The sequence below is a fragment of the Alligator mississippiensis genome, chromosome 8 (genome assembly GCF_030867095.1).
Source record: "Alligator mississippiensis isolate rAllMis1 chromosome 8, rAllMis1, whole genome shotgun sequence".
Lineage (NCBI taxonomy): Eukaryota > Metazoa > Chordata > Crocodylia > Alligatoridae > Alligator > Alligator mississippiensis.
Window position 1 is genome coordinate 14,070,557 of NC_081831.1, and position 16,190 is coordinate 14,086,746.

The window sequence follows — 16,190 nt, forward strand, 5'->3', positions numbered from 1 at the left end:
TGTCGAGCTTCAGTAGACACATGAGGGTGACAGTTGATACCAAGGGACAAATGCAGAAAGATTAAATAAAACCACAAGGCAGCACGTCGGCAATATGCACTGATCATACACAGAGGACAGTTACAGCAGGGCTTAGCAGTTGTAGGAGAGTGAAAAAGAGGGAATTAGAGGAGAATGATAATCAGAACAGAGCGTAATACATATTCATAAACCACAAATCTTTTCTGCTTTTAAAAGACACTGTTGAATCATAGGTACACTTATCATTTATTTTTTTGCAACCCCACAGTTGTGCACGGTGTTTGACAGACAAATCAAATGACAGATCAGTTCCTGCCTGGAGAGTTTTAGATAAGGGTTGGAAGGATTATATTTGGATCAGCAGGTTGTGTGGTATCAGTAGCTATCGGATTATATTACCACATTTTCTCGCATACAACACACTCCCCCCCCCCCCCCCCCCCAAAAAAAAATCAGCTGCTGGATGTTATAGTGTGCATTTTATGTGAGAAATACAGTAAGAACAATTTCTGCTAGTTACAGGCAAAAGTAGAAGTAAAATCTGCACCTGACTCAAGGATCAGAACAACAAGCAGACCCTGCTCCCTAGCTGCTGTGACTCAGTTACTTACTACAAGCAAATATCTTTTTGCTTCATTCTGCCTTTCACAAACAAGGCATGTAGGCAGTGTGGTATGTGGGAAAATATGGTACTTATTTTCTGTGCCTTGCATCTTCCAGTATCTAAGAACCTCTAGTGACAGTAGCTATTTTGTTCTCAGATTTAGCACAACTTGTTGCAAAGGAAAAGTGCCCACTCTGTTCTGCCACTAGGACTGTACATTTTTTATTTCTTGTTTTGCTGTTTCCCTCTAACCTAAAATAAAATCTATTGACCTGGAAGTATATAGCTGGTTTCTATGTATTAGTCAGTCTTTTCCTTTCCTAAAAACAACAGCAAGAGAGAAAATATATATTCACTGACATTTACAAAGAAAGTAAATATTGCTTAAAAACAATAACTGTGTATAATCATAAAAACCTATACTAGTCATCGCTTTAAAGTACATTAATTTTACAGAACATTATCATTTTATTTTAGTGTCTGTTTTGAAGGCCATTTTAGAAGATTAAGGCATTCATTTTTTTGTATAAATGACAATTAGTGTCTGAGGGGTCTTTTGTTTCCTGTCAAAGCAAGCAATTTAGGCAATCATTTAAAAAAAACAACCCCACACATTAGAAATAAACATTGATATTTCTCATTAAAGTTTGTCAAAGATAAAATATAAAATCCTTCTTAGCTTCATCATATTTGTCATTTTTCATATTGTTTTTCATAATGACAATTACAAAATGAAAACTAAGCACAGTCTGGGCCCATCAGTATCAAATTGACATAATTCAAATGAGACGTAGGTCTATGATCCAATGTTTCACATGGATGTTACTGTGAATGGACTGTCCATATACAACCCTCGTCCTGATCCTGAAAACACTGATGCTTGAGATTCACTTTTTGCATGTGCAGATAAGTAGGGGGATAAAGTTACCTTCATTTGTAAGTATGTGGAGCCCTGGACCCTTGTGCTCTGTGGGAGTGGAATATCTTGTTACAGAAAATCAGTGTTATTACTGGATTGCATCTTGCAGGACTAGTAGAATTTAAATTCCCTGAAGCTATGACAAATATCAGGAGCTCGGATGATCTTGTTCTGTTTAATGCTTCTACCAGGAAATGAAACAGCCCGCTTCTCCCAGTCTCAGTGTAAGTGATTTGAAACCGAGTCTCTGCAGGCATGGGAAGGGGGCTGGTGTACATGAGATATCCTGTAAGGTTGTTAGTCTGGTTATAAGAATCCCCCAAGCCCTCCCAGCTTCTAATATGCATATACAGAATAATTCCTGGAAACGAGAGTGATGCCGTTCTCTTGGATGCTGTTATGTTTCAATGCACATTGCTCTCCTTTGGACGGCAGCATGTCAAGTTGGCTGTAGAGGGTTCTGTCACTTTGCTGCTGCTGTCACTACTTCACCAGGGGGTTCCTGAGAAAACAGAGGATGAGTCTGGCTAGTTTCTTTCTCCCTGAAAATTGTCCATAACTCCCATCCCAACCAGGAAAAGATCCACCCATTAGTGCATCTGTGTGGATTAGCAGATCAGCCTCGATCAGCTCTGCTTCCCTTCTGCCTACAAGAGAGGACCTGCCACAAGAAGGAGCCCAAAAGTAGCATTACTCCAACATAAGGTCCATAGTTATCCCTAGTCTATGCTCAGGCCTAGCAAGACTTGCTTTGGAGTGATTTACCCTAGTTGTTGAATAGAGGATGGGCATAGAGACACCTGAGCTTTATTGTTGTGGTTCATCAGAAGAGGTACAAAGTTGGGATCTGGTTCTGTCAGTCCTAGGGGCTTGGAAAGCATCCTGCTAGAATATACCCAACATGATCCCCTCGGACAAGCCCAGTTTGGACTACCGCAGTCTGGAACACCCAAAATTAGTCCCTGCTTTGGAAAAATGTGGTTGCAAGGGGCTTTCTCAAGGTCTCACTGCTGGTCAGTGGCAGAGTGAGGAATGGGGACCAGAAATCCACTGGACATTTTAATAAAAGCAAATCAGCCATATCTGAGCTGCTAACATCTTCTCTGGGTTTCAAAAGCTGAGGGTTTTTTGCTGTGGATTTGCATTTGTGCCATCTGTGACACACATGAAGCCCCTGGTTGTCCATAAGCATAAGGGAATGCTATGCTTGATCCTTTGCAGAGCAGGGGGATTCATGAGATGACCCTTTGGGGTCCCTTCCAACTCTACTGCTCCATGATCTGTGGATCAGAGGCTGAATTGTGCTCAGAGCTCTATCAGCATCCATCTGGAATAATTCCACTGACTTCAGCACAGGCACTCCAACTTCGCACCCCTGCAAGTAGCATTCAGCATCCAGACTACACAAAGCATGATCTGTTCAAACTGACAGAGCTGCAAAACCAGCCCATAGGATGGCCTGTTTGCTTCTTGGTACTTTAATGAAGGCATGTGGGCCTGACAGAGTTTGGATGAGCCTGATTGCATTCTCTGAATATGGCTTCAGTGGGGGCAGGGATCACAGTCAATCAATAGAAGCTGCTGGCTGGGGATTATAGTATATTTAGAGCCTCCCTTGTGGGACCACTGTCTGGATTGCTGCACAGGGGAGGGGGAGAGGTGGAATTTTCCACACTCTGGAAAGCAGCAGGCGGATGTGGTGCTGGTTCCCTTCCCATGGTGAGAGGGAGCAAGGAGTCGCCCCCAAAAGAGCCTTCTTCCCTTCTCCTTCCCCATCTCACTAGACTCGTCTCCCTTCTCCGCCGTTATCTTTTGAAAGTGCTGGAAGAGGAAAGAAACCTGGCTGGGAATAAGCTCTGAAGCATTTTTCAATTTCAGATGTGTATTTTTCTCCGTATTATTTAATCTTGTGGCTGCCAAACTCCAGAGGATTAATGGCAGTCCAGGCTGACAGAGTTTACATTAAACACTGCTCAGATAAACCATATCTCCCAGTGCTGAGGAAGAAGAGACAGGGATTGGGAAAGGAAGGACTGGACTCCTGGTTAGTATCAGGCCCAGGAAGCTTGGGGTTTTTTTTTCCTTCTTGTTTTTATACTTTCCAGAATCTGTCATTTATAGCAGAGATCCATGAGGGGACTAAAGAAATAGGGCCTAATTCTCAGTTGGTGTAAGCAAGTCAATGCAGTTTCTTTGGAGTTTACCCCATCAAGAACGGTAGGAATTCACCAAAACATCGTAGAGACATTCTGGCACGGGGCGTGTAAAAGTATGAGCCTAGAGAGTAGAAAGGTAAGCTGTAGGAGAAAGAGCCCACTTTATTCTGTGCATATACAGCACCTAGCACAGTGAGGTCGACTCCTTGACACTCCCCCGGGGCCAATAAAGGAGAAGAAAAAGGGGCAAAAATCCTTGGAGGTTGCAAAAATCATCCAGGATTGACCTACCTACCTATTCTTCTACTTTTCCTCCCACACTTGCCCACCTCCCTGGCTTCTTATGACCATAGGTAGGTTACGTGTACCTGCAGAGGTGGAGGGGGAGGACATTTTCCCACTGACTCTTGGGCGTTGCTGTCAGGGACATCAATTGTGTAGCATTGAGGAGGGGCCTGGACCTGCTTTGATTAGAAATGGAGGGCAAGGGTTGGGGGTGGAGGGTGGGGGGAGGAGGAGAAGGGCAGGAGCACATTGCCTTGGCAGTTGCCTGTGAGGGTCTTGCACTGGAACAGCTTGAGGGGGGACACGGGTCAGGTTGAGGGATGTGGGAGCTCAGAGCTTTGTCCTGTGTGTTGCTGAAACTGGACTTTTCCATTTGGTTTCTCCTTGAGGGCAGAGACGGGGGGGAGGGAGGGATGGGATTCAAAAGTTCTCCTTGGAGTTTTGGACGCAAAAGCTGCTCTCGGTGTGAGATGAATTATTGAGTGTTTGTGCACTTCATAATATATTTATATGTTCTCCAGAGCCTGTCTCGGCTTGCGCTATACTCTTGCTTCAGTGCCATTTGGGTGAGAGATTTGGGTGGCTGTACTGGGAAGCCCAGTTCTTGCCTTAAAAGCTCAAAAGAAAAAGGTTACATTAATAATGAATAGGCTAAAGATGTTATGCAAACCTGTTAGGGCAGATGGCTTGGACAGAAATCTGGACCTCATTTGCTGCCTAACTGTTCCTGACAGTGAGCTCGGGTTTGGGACATACAACACAACTCATGTTCACCTGGAAGCTGCCTGACAGCAAACCCATTGGAGCATCCTAAACTTAAGAGTTTAACTCCAGCTTTAGTGTCTCACACACGAGGGAAGGGGGATATGACAGGGGATGGAGCAGCACAGGGGGCACATCTACATGTGCAGTGATGGTGCCTGAATAAACCATGGAGCTTATTGCTTTGGCGCTAAAGCTCTCAGGTGCACCATTTGAACATGTGCCTGGGAGCAATTCACTCCGGAGCAATAAGCTCCACAATTTATTCAGGTGCAGCCCAAGGAGCTGAGTCGGAGCAGCCCCAGTTGGCAGGGGGTCCTGGGCCCTGGGCTGCTCCCCCTGCCTCAATGTGCTGCAGAGGGGCTGGCTGGGGCATGAAGGTGCTTCAGTGTGGGGCTACCTAGCAGGCAACCCCCATGCTGAAGCACACTAAACCCCAACCAGCTGGGCAGTGCCTTCATATGTGCTGCTGCAGTTTTTTACTGTGCAGCAGGATAGTACTTTAGGCTGCAGGATGCCTAAATTAATCTACTCCAGCCTATAGGGATGCATGTGTAGACACTAAGACATCTGTTGTGCAGTTAGTTAGTCAGCTGAGCAGGGCAGTAATCATCTTGTTTCGACGTGCACAGGGAGAATGAAAGAGACTGGCAGAAAAGGAGAGAGATGGGGCAGCACTACAAGTACACACAACTTCAGCTTAGCAGTAAGCACCTACTCTATGCGGGCACCTGCTTACACCTGGCTGAAAGGGAGGTTGGTATGATCTTCCCTCCCTATGATACAGCACACAGTCTTGAGGAAAAAACCCAGAGGAGAAGCTAGTGTAAATTGTCACACCTTTATGGATGCATCAGTCACAATCCACATCCACTGAAGATCAGCCCCATTGTGGCAATAGGTGCTTAGTGGCTAGTGAAACCACCCACAAGGAAACGTGGGTTGAAACTAGAAGAGGAAAGGAATTGGCAAAGCCTGATTGGTTTGGTGAGCATTAGGAGACCTTCCCCCAAATTCCCTCCATAATGAGGAGCCCAAGTCCCCGAAAAAAGGATTCTTTGGTATGTTTGTCAGTCGATGGGACAGGTGCTTTTGAAAATCACGCCCTACCCACATGTAATGCAGTAGATGGGGTGGCGATCTGGGTGTGAGGAGACTAGGGTGTATAAGATCATGAAGGGAGAGTATTTGTACAGCACTATGAGGTGATGATTTCTGTTGCGACCTGTAGCTTGCAAGAAGGACTGACTGGCAAAACCTTGGACTCCATGGACACAGCCTCTTGCATGTAGTTATTGTAAAAATAGCCAGAGGATTGTAACTGCTGGTAGAGTAATACTGGGGTGCTGGGCCAGAGCATGCCTCCAGGTGAAAAGAAATGGTGTAAAGGTTAAGGAAAAATGCCTCCATACGTGTCACTGTTGCATGGCACAGGAAGAAGGGAGGCAAAGCCCCTGTGCTGATGGGATTGCACGAGGCAGAGAACCACCATCCCCAGTGCAAGGACTCAGCACTGCTTTCCTAGCGTGCAACATCCATGCTTTATCAGGGACTTGCAAAAAGTCTGTTGCTTGCCACTGCCTTTAATAAGAATGCATCTGATGTGCTTCCCACCCCAAGTGCTTTCCAAATGAGGGTCTGGTTCAGACTATAAGATCTCTAGGACCATTTCTTAATATTTATTTGCCTGATACATAACAAAAGGGAACCCTGATCTCGCTGGAAGCCTATGGGTGCTATGTCATTAATAATGATACCAATAATAATAATAATTCTATTTTACATAGAGAACATTTCTGATCTAAATCTCTCCTTTTTCCTCTTTCTTACTGTCTTATTGCTTAGTCTCTTCTCTGCCTCTTTTCCTTTCATGCAGAAAATGTTTCCCTCTGTAGTCTTCCTCCTCTGATCTGGAGCAATTCTTTTCACTCTTTTCTTATTTTTACTATTCTTTCTCTGATGGGAGAGTTTGGGGACACTAGGACCCAGGCAGTGTGCAGGGGCTCAGGGAAGGAGGCCGACTACCTTTTGAGACTATTTCTGCACCAAACTCGTAAGTATTCATAATTCATTGGAATTGAATTTTTTGGCTCACTGAGCTGTTTGCAGATATTAGGCATGGCACTTGAAAGTAACCCTGGCAGCTCTGATTTGAGCAGCTTGTGGCCTGCCTCTCAGTGCACCGTACAGTTAGAAGGCTCTGTGGCTCTACTAGCCCCAAGAGAGGCAGGATGGAGGGTTTTGTGCCTTAAGCTGTAGAACTAAATTCTCAGCTTTATCTTTCCAGCCTGTAAAGGCCACTGAAGGAGTTTTACTGCTGGATCCCTTTCCGATTCCTCATGGGCAGGTTATGCCTCAGACCAAAATGCCCTATTTTATGATGCTCTGGAAAGAAAATATGTAATCCTTGATCCTACAAGTTTTAGTGCAATGCACAGCAAGAAGCATAAAGGTGTTGCTTGCCAGTGGTAGTGGTGAGGTTAAAAGGATGTCATCGGTACCAAAGAGACATGAGTCTGGAAGCTCCCACATGCCCTTTCTCATAGGGTTCTCTCCATCACAGGTCTGCTGCTGCCATAGTTTGTACACTTAGTGAGGACAGGAGGGCCCCATACTGAAGACATGGGGTATGACTACAGCACCTCCCAAATGATGGACCCAAGCTGGTAGACCCTTCTCCTGTTGGCACCGCTGCATCCAGACTAGGGCTTTGGCCAGAATAGCTAAACTGTCAAAAGCGCATGATCTTTTCATTCAAGCAGAGTACAGAGAGAAGAACAGGGACATTGGGGGGGGGGGGGTGGAAGCGTGACTCCTAGCCTCCAAAGGGGCCATTGACTTCACCTACAAGGTACAGTACCATGGCAGCCACATTCTCCTAAGCTGCCCCATGCTGCTCTTCACCCTTTGACTTTGAACTCATACTCCAACTCTGCACCCTGGTAGAGTCAATCTGAGAGGGCAAATGGGACAAGGGTTGGATACTAGGCAGAGACCATTAAGGGGGGCTTAATGCATCACATAGTGATGGGGAACCTGGTTAAAAGCACCCTCAAGACTAGAAGGTCCAAGCCATAGGGCCCTTGCCTTGTTCAAGGAGCAAAGGAGTTTGGAGATGAAGTACTAGCTGGGACCCATCTTTCAAGGCAGCCTCTCTCTGCACCTCCAGCCCCCATGGAGTTAGTAGGATGGGGCTTTACTGAAGGAACAAACACTTGAGCATAACTAGTCAACCACAGAAGAAGAGTAACGACCTATGGCAAAGCTACTTCCTCCCAGCAACCCCATGCGCTATTTCACACTTTCCCCACCCCACTCTTCATCTGACCCCAGTTTTCAGGGCATCATAGGGTTTGTGACTGGAAACCCTAATGGGGAGGCCTGACTCAACACTGTTACCCCAGCTCACAGTGGCTGTATGGCCACTGAGTGACACCATGTTGTAGGGTGGGCGGATCCTTGCCATGACAGTGCAGAGCACTAACCATGCCATGGCTTCCCATGCTCCTATTGACCTTTGCACCTTTTGCTTGGTTTCAGATTTTCCACCCATCTTGTTGCTAAGGGAATTTAACACTCCCTCAGGTTCCTCACCCTGGAGATGCAATTCAGATACAGTCACAGCATTTGTTTCCTCTCCTACAAGCAGCCTCTAGTCCTTATGCTGGTGGAAGCCCCTACACCCATGAGTGGGCTTGCCCACTAACATCTGAGGTCTTGGGGCTGGCCTCCCTTCTAGGACTATGGTTCTGGAGGGGGCTGATGTGCTTGGCTGACACTGGGCAGGCAGTGGGATCTGGCAGATGAAGTCAAAGGAATTTTGTGTGCTATTGATTCTTGATTTGCTGTGTGGCCCAGAGCTGGTCTTTTTGCCCCTGTGGGAATGGTGTGGCCTTTATGATCTCCTCACAGGAGCCTCAAGGACTTGTTAATGCTGGCAAGACATGGAAGTCCATATCAATGTTGTTCATGCACAGATAATAGACTAAGGGCAGCCACGGAGAACCCATGTCAGGGTGATGACATTCGCTCACTGCTGATCCTGGCTAGATTCAAACAGGCAGCCAGGAAGACAGTGGCTTTATATCCCCAGCACCATCTCCTTCAAGCCTTCCAGGCATTTCACTCACATTGCAGAGACCAATGTCGCACATCTGGACCTTAGCATTCCTAGAGCGTTTGATGGTAATTAGCTTCCTCCACTCGGCTACAAGCATTTACAGGAAGTGGTGGAGACTCCAAGGGCTGTTTGTTAATTATGTTAATGGCACCGTGAAAGACTCTCCTCCCAGCCTCCTTACTTTTTGGGTTGCCTGGTCCCAGACTCTTCCCTCACTCATGTGCCTATCAACCTGGTTGCTAGGCAACCACCTGGTTGCCTAGGGAATTCCATAGGGAGGGGGGAGCTCTCTCTTTCTTTGTTTGAGTTTGCCACCCTTGCAGGTCATGTGACTAGTTCTCTCTCCTGGTCAGTGGTGTGTCACTGGGAAGCACTGGTCAGCAGCCAATGGGACTGCTTCGTGAGGACAGAAGGGCTATTTATGTGGTCCCCTCCAGGAAGAAGGAGGTGGGACATTTTTAAAGACACTCACTGAGCATCATGGACTTCTGTAGCCCTCTCTCATACGCAGGATCCAGAAGTGAATAACTTACCAGGAACTTAACTAGGAACATAGATGATGTACTCTAGTTGCATATCCAAGGGCTACCAAACCTCTCTGTTTGCTCACAGTTATTCTTTTGCTACTTTTCTGACTTGTACCCCTCCCCATGCCTACCTTTTCTACCCAATAAAACTGTCCGTTATATCCAGCCATGATGTACATACTCAAGAGGGATTGGGCAGGCCTTCTTGTTCCTTTGGCTCGGCTGACCAAGGGAGGCTACTTTTTAGGCCTCAGGCTAACAGAAGCACTCCCAATTCCAAGGTCTACAGGGCCTGTGTATCGTGGGCAGCACAGGGCCCAGACAGCGACCTCAGTCTGGGTGGTGGCAGCGCTACCCCAGGTTTGTGGGTGTGCTCCAGGTAGGGGGTTAGTCTGAAGCTGGCGCTCCTGGGGAGGCATCCGAAGCCTGATCTTTGGTGGGGCGCAGTGAGGTGGGTGGCTCGATGCAGGAGCACACCCTACTGGCCTACCACAAGCATCAAATGATTTTTTTTCCAAAAAGGAGCAAGAGGAAAACAGATTTAACTGACTAGCTCCCCGTGCTCCTCAAAGACAGTCATGATAGGAGTCAGCTCAGCCAGTGGCCTCTTTCCATTGTTTTGCCTGAACAATCTCTTGTTGCATTTGCTTTCTACCTCTGAAAATCAGATGCCTCTGACAAGGACCTAGACGAAGTAAGCTAAACCAGTGAGCACCTACAGCCTTCAGACTAAGCCTCTCTCTGCATCACTGTCTGCAATACAAGGTGAACAAAAAGACTTCCCTACCTATCAGGGGGCATAAATGGTGCTCAGATGCTTCAGGGATGGGGTTCCTAGAGGACTTGAGGGATATCCCCAAAGGACTAAGCCCTTATTTTCCCAAAGGCCAGCTCCAAACCAGGCTGATTTACTTGTCTTTGTACTAGACCAGTAGAAAGAACGGGGGCAGAACCAAGCTCTTTGAAGGGCGGAATTTCACAGCTCTTGAAGTGTGCCTGAGCTGCAAGTAATTAATGCCTCAGCTTGCAGCTGGGACTAGAATTTCATTTCCTAGCTTTGAAGCTGCCTAGAAGAGATCACCACATCCTTGCAAACAGGAGGTTTTGTTTCCATGGGCATGTCTGATTTGAGAGCCATCATTTCAAGGACTTGCACCTGGGATGTGTATGTATTGACCCTTCTTTGTCTTCTGGCTTCAATTTTGGAATGTTTCCCACTCAGTCTTATAACATGAATTTTCCTTATTACATGGTTTTTCATATATTCAGAACCTTCTAAGCCCTGGGAGGCACCCGGGTATATGTTATGGTAAGAGACTCCCAGAGGGATTTTCTGAAAACAAAAATAGGGGCGGTTTTCCTCTTCCTGAAAAAGCACAGATTTTGTTTGGACCCTTTTACAACAACTCTCATTCCAGCAGCCTATTGAATTCCATCTCTGTTAATGACACAGCAGCACAGTTCCATGGGACTGGACTAATAAAACCACATGGGAGTCACTCTAGGATTTCTGACTCTGTGGCAGGCTGCCATTGCTATGATGGAGTCTCAAAACTGGATGCTGCAGTACTGCTGTGCAATAAGGACTGACACAATATCCAAGGAAGTGAACTCCCACTGACTTAAGAGGGAGTTGGATCTTGAGTGAGAGAGAGCGCCAGAGGGACTAGCAGCACTATGCGGTATAATTATGTTGGAAACAGAACTCGGGGATACTGGAGGATGTGGTTGAACCCAGCTGGGTAACTAAGCAAGCTGAGTTGAAGCCAAGGCTTCTTAACTCTTAACAATCACCTCATGTGGGTGACCAGCAGGAAAGAGACCAGGAAGAGACTGTTGAGAATAATGGGTTTGATTGGTTTATCAACTGAAAGTACAAGTTCAGTTTAATTACACAATTTTGTCCCGTTACAAACATACTAAAAACCTACAAAAAAGAAAAAGTACATCCATCATACACTTAAACGGCATGTAGAAAAAAAGCACATGAGCGCCGATAACACGTACAGGAACAGTATCTGTAATAGTATTGTTAACACTGACGACACAGAGTTACGGCTGACTGAGTTGGTTCACGTCTGTGGGTCACCATGGGACTGGAGAAGGACATACTAACAATTAGAGACAACCTTAGCTATGGAAAATAGTATTGTTGCAGTTTGTTAAATAGTTTGGACCCACCCTTGAGTTTATCCTTTCTTTTTATTAAAGTTGGTCCAAGCTTTGTTTGTTAATTTATTTAGTCTCTTTCATCCAAGCATCCAATGCTTTTTTTCCTGCCACAGCCTTCTGTTGGCCATGATGATCCTCACACTGACATAGACACAACAGTGTGACTTCACTACAGCAATGAGTAGGGAGAACGTGCTCTGGCTGGTAGACCAGAAAGCCAAATTCTGGTCCCATTTATGCCAATGAGAAAAACCACAGCAGGATTCTCTGGTAACAGTCGGAGTGCTGCAGTATTGCTATTGGAAGCTGCAGGGCTTTGTTTGGACCTTTACTGCAGAATACGGTATGGGGTCCAAATCTCTTAGGTGGCTTTGAGAATCTCAACCTATAAATATATATTTTAAATCTTAGCCCTAATCCCTTTTCAGAAGCAAATATCATGGGGTGGGGAGACAGGGTGGATGGGACCTTTGGCACCATTCGTTTCCTGTCCTGCATTTCCTCCTGGCTCCTAATGTCTATATCATCTTTCACCCTGGGGTTGGCAGTGGGCTACAAAGCCTTTCACCTCCAGATCACCAGTACAAGTCTAGCCAGTACAACCTGACAGTTACTTGACAGCAATATGAAAGGTATGGATGGGCTCCATTCAGAATGGACAAAGGTCCCTCCTTGCATATGGCCCTATTGCTACCACTATTGGCAATGTAAGCAAAGAGGCCAAGGCTTCATTCTGTTGTGTAATTACACCCATGATGAATTGGACCCAATGAGCTGCTCTCACCACTGCTCCTAGACTGGCACAGAGATGCAGTAGCAACGTAGGGTGGGGGAAGTTGATACTGCTGCTGCCTGTTCAGCTTGCTCTGGAGATAAACAGAAGATCCCAGTCTCCAAGGATGCAGCCTTCCATAAAACCACTGCAGTCAATTCAGGTCAAAATGCTCTGGCCTGAGGAAGATGGTCCAGAAAACTAAGAGTCCCAGTGTAAAGTCGGCATGCTACAGACACCATCCCAGCCCCAGGGAAGTCAATGGCATCGCTCCTATTGACTTCAGTGGAGGGAGGATTCCACCCAGCGTAAGTAGGAAAGCAGCAGGAAAATCAATGATAAGAGTTCAAGTGTCTGACAAGATGGCTCAATGAGGTGTGGCTTGTGAGAAGCCCAGGTGTAGCTATAAGATTGTGGGCAAGGATTGCATAGGGAGCTGTGCATTGGTCTTCTCCTCACGGTGTGCCCCAAGGCTTCTAGTATCTCCTGACTTTAAGGCCCCCTCCCAAAAAACTTACAGATGGAAAGGGAATAGACACAGAAGCATGAATGAATTGGGCTTGTGACTGAGAGAGAGATAGAGAAACAAAGGGAGAGCGAGTATGTGTTCATGGGGTATGTAGGATGAATATAACTATTCAGCTGTCTGCGCTATTTTCATGTTTATTAAAGGTCCATTGAGAATATAGCTCCAGTGGTAAAACCTACCATACTGGAACAGCTAAGATTTCCGTAGGTAGATGATGACCTACAGTGATGTTTTTCCACCTGAATTCCAAACAGACAGCATGAGAACTCATCCTATCTCCCTAATTCATGCATTAAGCCCTAGAGTGTCGGGCACGGAGTATGGAGCATGGTCATAAATGCAATTCATCACACAGGCTTAGCTTTAAGCACATGCAGAAATCCACTCGTTAACTAAAATGGAAGCACCTTGGGGAAGGGACCAGCTCTTTCAGAATTGGGTTCTTAGCTCTGCAACTTTGCAGGGCGGGGAGGAGGGGAGCTGTGTGCATGCACATGTCTTTGCCTGTGTCTGCGTACACAGGCTGCCTAGTAGATTTGAATACCCACATCCAAATTAATAGTAGCTGAATCTCCAAATCTTTTAGGCAGGTTTTAAAACTTCAACCGTGCTGTTTTTCCTTTTACATTTCTACCATCCAGATATTACATGCCATATCTCTATATATGTTCTTGCACAAACTTGTATGGATATATATGATGTCTCAGTCAGATGACATTTATAATAATCTTAGAAACAGGTTACACAAATCCACATGCCCTCCCACCCCATCTGGTATGTTCACTTATTGTTCTTATGCTGAGATAACCAGATTAATATAGTGAGCTAGGTGCTAGGACATACAAGGGCCTCACAGCCCCTGCCACTGCCCAACACAGACTGTTTGGAAAGGGCTCTGTTTATTTTGTGACACCTTTGCATTGTACTGAGTTCTGGGTCACGGTTTCAAACTGCTTCACTGATGAATGAACCCGTCCGCTCCAGAAGTGTCATGTCTAATATTCTGGATTGGCAGTTATGACATTCACTAGATGAAGTCAATTTTGCAAGCACAACAGAGTCAAGGGATAATTTATTCCAAAGCATCGAAGTAACTTAGGCTGCTAAATCTCATTTTCCAAAGTGACATCGGCAGTTAGGACTAAGTGTTTAAAGTTATTTTGGTGCCCAGCTCTCTCTGAAATCAGCAGGGGTTAGATGCCTAAATAGGTTTAAAAAGCTAGGGCCTAGGAGTCTAAGCACCGTTGACTTACAGTAAGACTTAAACACCTCAGGGCATATCAATACCATGACTAAGGGACTGTGGAAAATGGCACTTTGGTTCTTAAGTCACTGGAGTTCTTTTGAAAATTTTCCCCTGGGAGCTTTACAAAATCACATCAGCTCCCCCAGGACAAAGTAAGTGCCACAAAACCAGCTCCTTCAAGCAGTGCTCAGGCCATAGTGAAATGCTGACATCCAAAGATCATGCAGAACTGACATTAGAGGTCTCAAGCTAGACTAGGACACTCATAAGAAGCCATGGGAGTGATCAGCAGCTGGCACTTGCAGGGCTGCCATTAGGACAGTTGTCTAGGTAAAGGTTCTTACCTTTGCAAGAGACCCACCAAAAAGTAAGCCCCAGCCCTGGGAGCATGAACCTCATCCAAAACAGAGCAATAGCCAGGACTAGATCAAAGCTTTTAACAACTCTACCGGGGTCTCTGGGGAAAATAAGTGAAACACAACCATAGCCTAGACCATTGGCATCCCTTGTTCAAAGCCTTCACACCACCTGGCTACCCCAGGCAAAGAATATGGAGCTTCAAACCAAAGGCAGAAGCAGGGGCCATGGTGTAGAGGTGGAAACCAGAGGCACGGGGCACAGAGGGAAAATGGTACAACTCACATAGTAAAAAAAGAGATTGGGTTGAACGGGCCTTTTTGTTCCCTTGTCCCATGTGTGAGAGGATCCTTGCCAAAGGACAAGGCTTTCCATTCAAGGATGGGGATGAGAAGCTAGGTCTAAGCTAAGGAGCAAGAGCAGCTGAGAGAAATGGATGCAAAGCAGGGGGAGGGATATAATCTGTGTGCTGGGCCTGTGCTTGATCTCACTGCATCCTTCTCTGAAGCATCCTTTGGGGTTTCTCTTTGTTGTCATCTGGCAGTGATCAGCAGGTGAAGCTGCAAACTGGAAAGGGATAAAAGATCCTTCCACCCATCAGCTGGGGGGAAAAAACCCATTTGCCCAGATCTCTCTTCCTTACATGCTTTGCCTAGCTAGGTGATAGGCGAGGATCTCTCTTCATCTTCCCCAAGCTGTTGCCTCACCTTGTTAGCACCGGGCTTACAGCCTGTCACATCTGTCAAGTCTCTTTTAGCTAAGAGATTATATTGTACTGCTGCATTCATGAAGGAATGAGCAGTGAGGCCCTGATGAGGCCCACCAGAGAGCAGGAAGATCAGAAGGACATAGTAAAGACATAGTGCTCTGGAGCATGGCGAAGTCAGGCGGCTAGTGATCATGGTTTTGCTCTCGAGGGGCAGAAGAGCTCAGAGCCTGAAGACATCAGAGGAATGCAAAGCAATCTGGGTCCCCAGTACAAAGGGAACCATACCACTGACTTCAGTAGGGCTTGGATCAGGCCTCAGGAACCTTCTCCTGCTGCCCTTTCATCCTGTACTTACATGCAAGGAGCCCTGCTGATCTCAGTGGGATGTTTCCCTGACACTAGGCATCAGAAGAGGGGCTTGCAGAATCTGGTCCTACGGGTGGGTTTTGGCAAGCATATTCTTTCGAGATGAAGCACATCGGATCCGGGCGTTTGCCTGGGAGCTGCAAGGTGCTACCGCTCTGACAGGTGGCTCACCCACAAGCCAAGGCATAATGCACTGCACGTCCAGAGGGCAGGAGCAAATGGAGGAGGGAGAGAAATGCAGTCCAGAGTCCAAAAACCATCATTTTGAAATGTTGTGATGGCTGCAGGGAAGAGCCCCGAGGACACAAATACACAGGCCTGCCTGTAACATGGAACAGCTGTGAGCATGCATGTGTACAGGAGAAAACCATGCTCGGAGCCAAGACCCGGCCTTCCCTTCTGCTCTTCCACCCTGTGTTTCACATTTCTCTCTTATTCTGGAATGATTTCCCTTTTAACTCACTCTTCTCTCTGCTCTGCTGAGATTTTCCTGATATAAGCAAACCCTGATCTGTTCTGCAGGCGAGGAGGGGGTGTTCGCTTTATCTCTGCCTCTTCCCTGGCACAGCCCCATTTATATTACTTCCTACGGGGCTGGTAAAAATAAACATGTTTTTGTTTGCATATATTCAAGTGGCCTGCAAT

At 46.3% G+C, this 16,190-nt stretch overlaps 1 protein-coding gene across 2 annotated transcripts in view; it reads right to left on the minus strand.

Annotated features, from left to right (window-relative positions):
• Positions 1–248: 248 nt before the first annotated feature.
• Positions 249–16,190, minus strand: part of CYGB (cytoglobin) — a 48,352-nt gene continuing 32,410 nt past the window's right edge. For both annotated transcript variants that reach the window (XM_006269221.4, XM_014601911.3), the window contains exon 4: positions 249–2,046. In XM_006269221.4, coding sequence (XP_006269283.1) covers positions 2,028–2,046 — 19 coding nt within the window. In that variant the 3' untranslated portion in view covers positions 249–2,027. The remainder of the gene's footprint in view (positions 2,047–16,190) is intronic.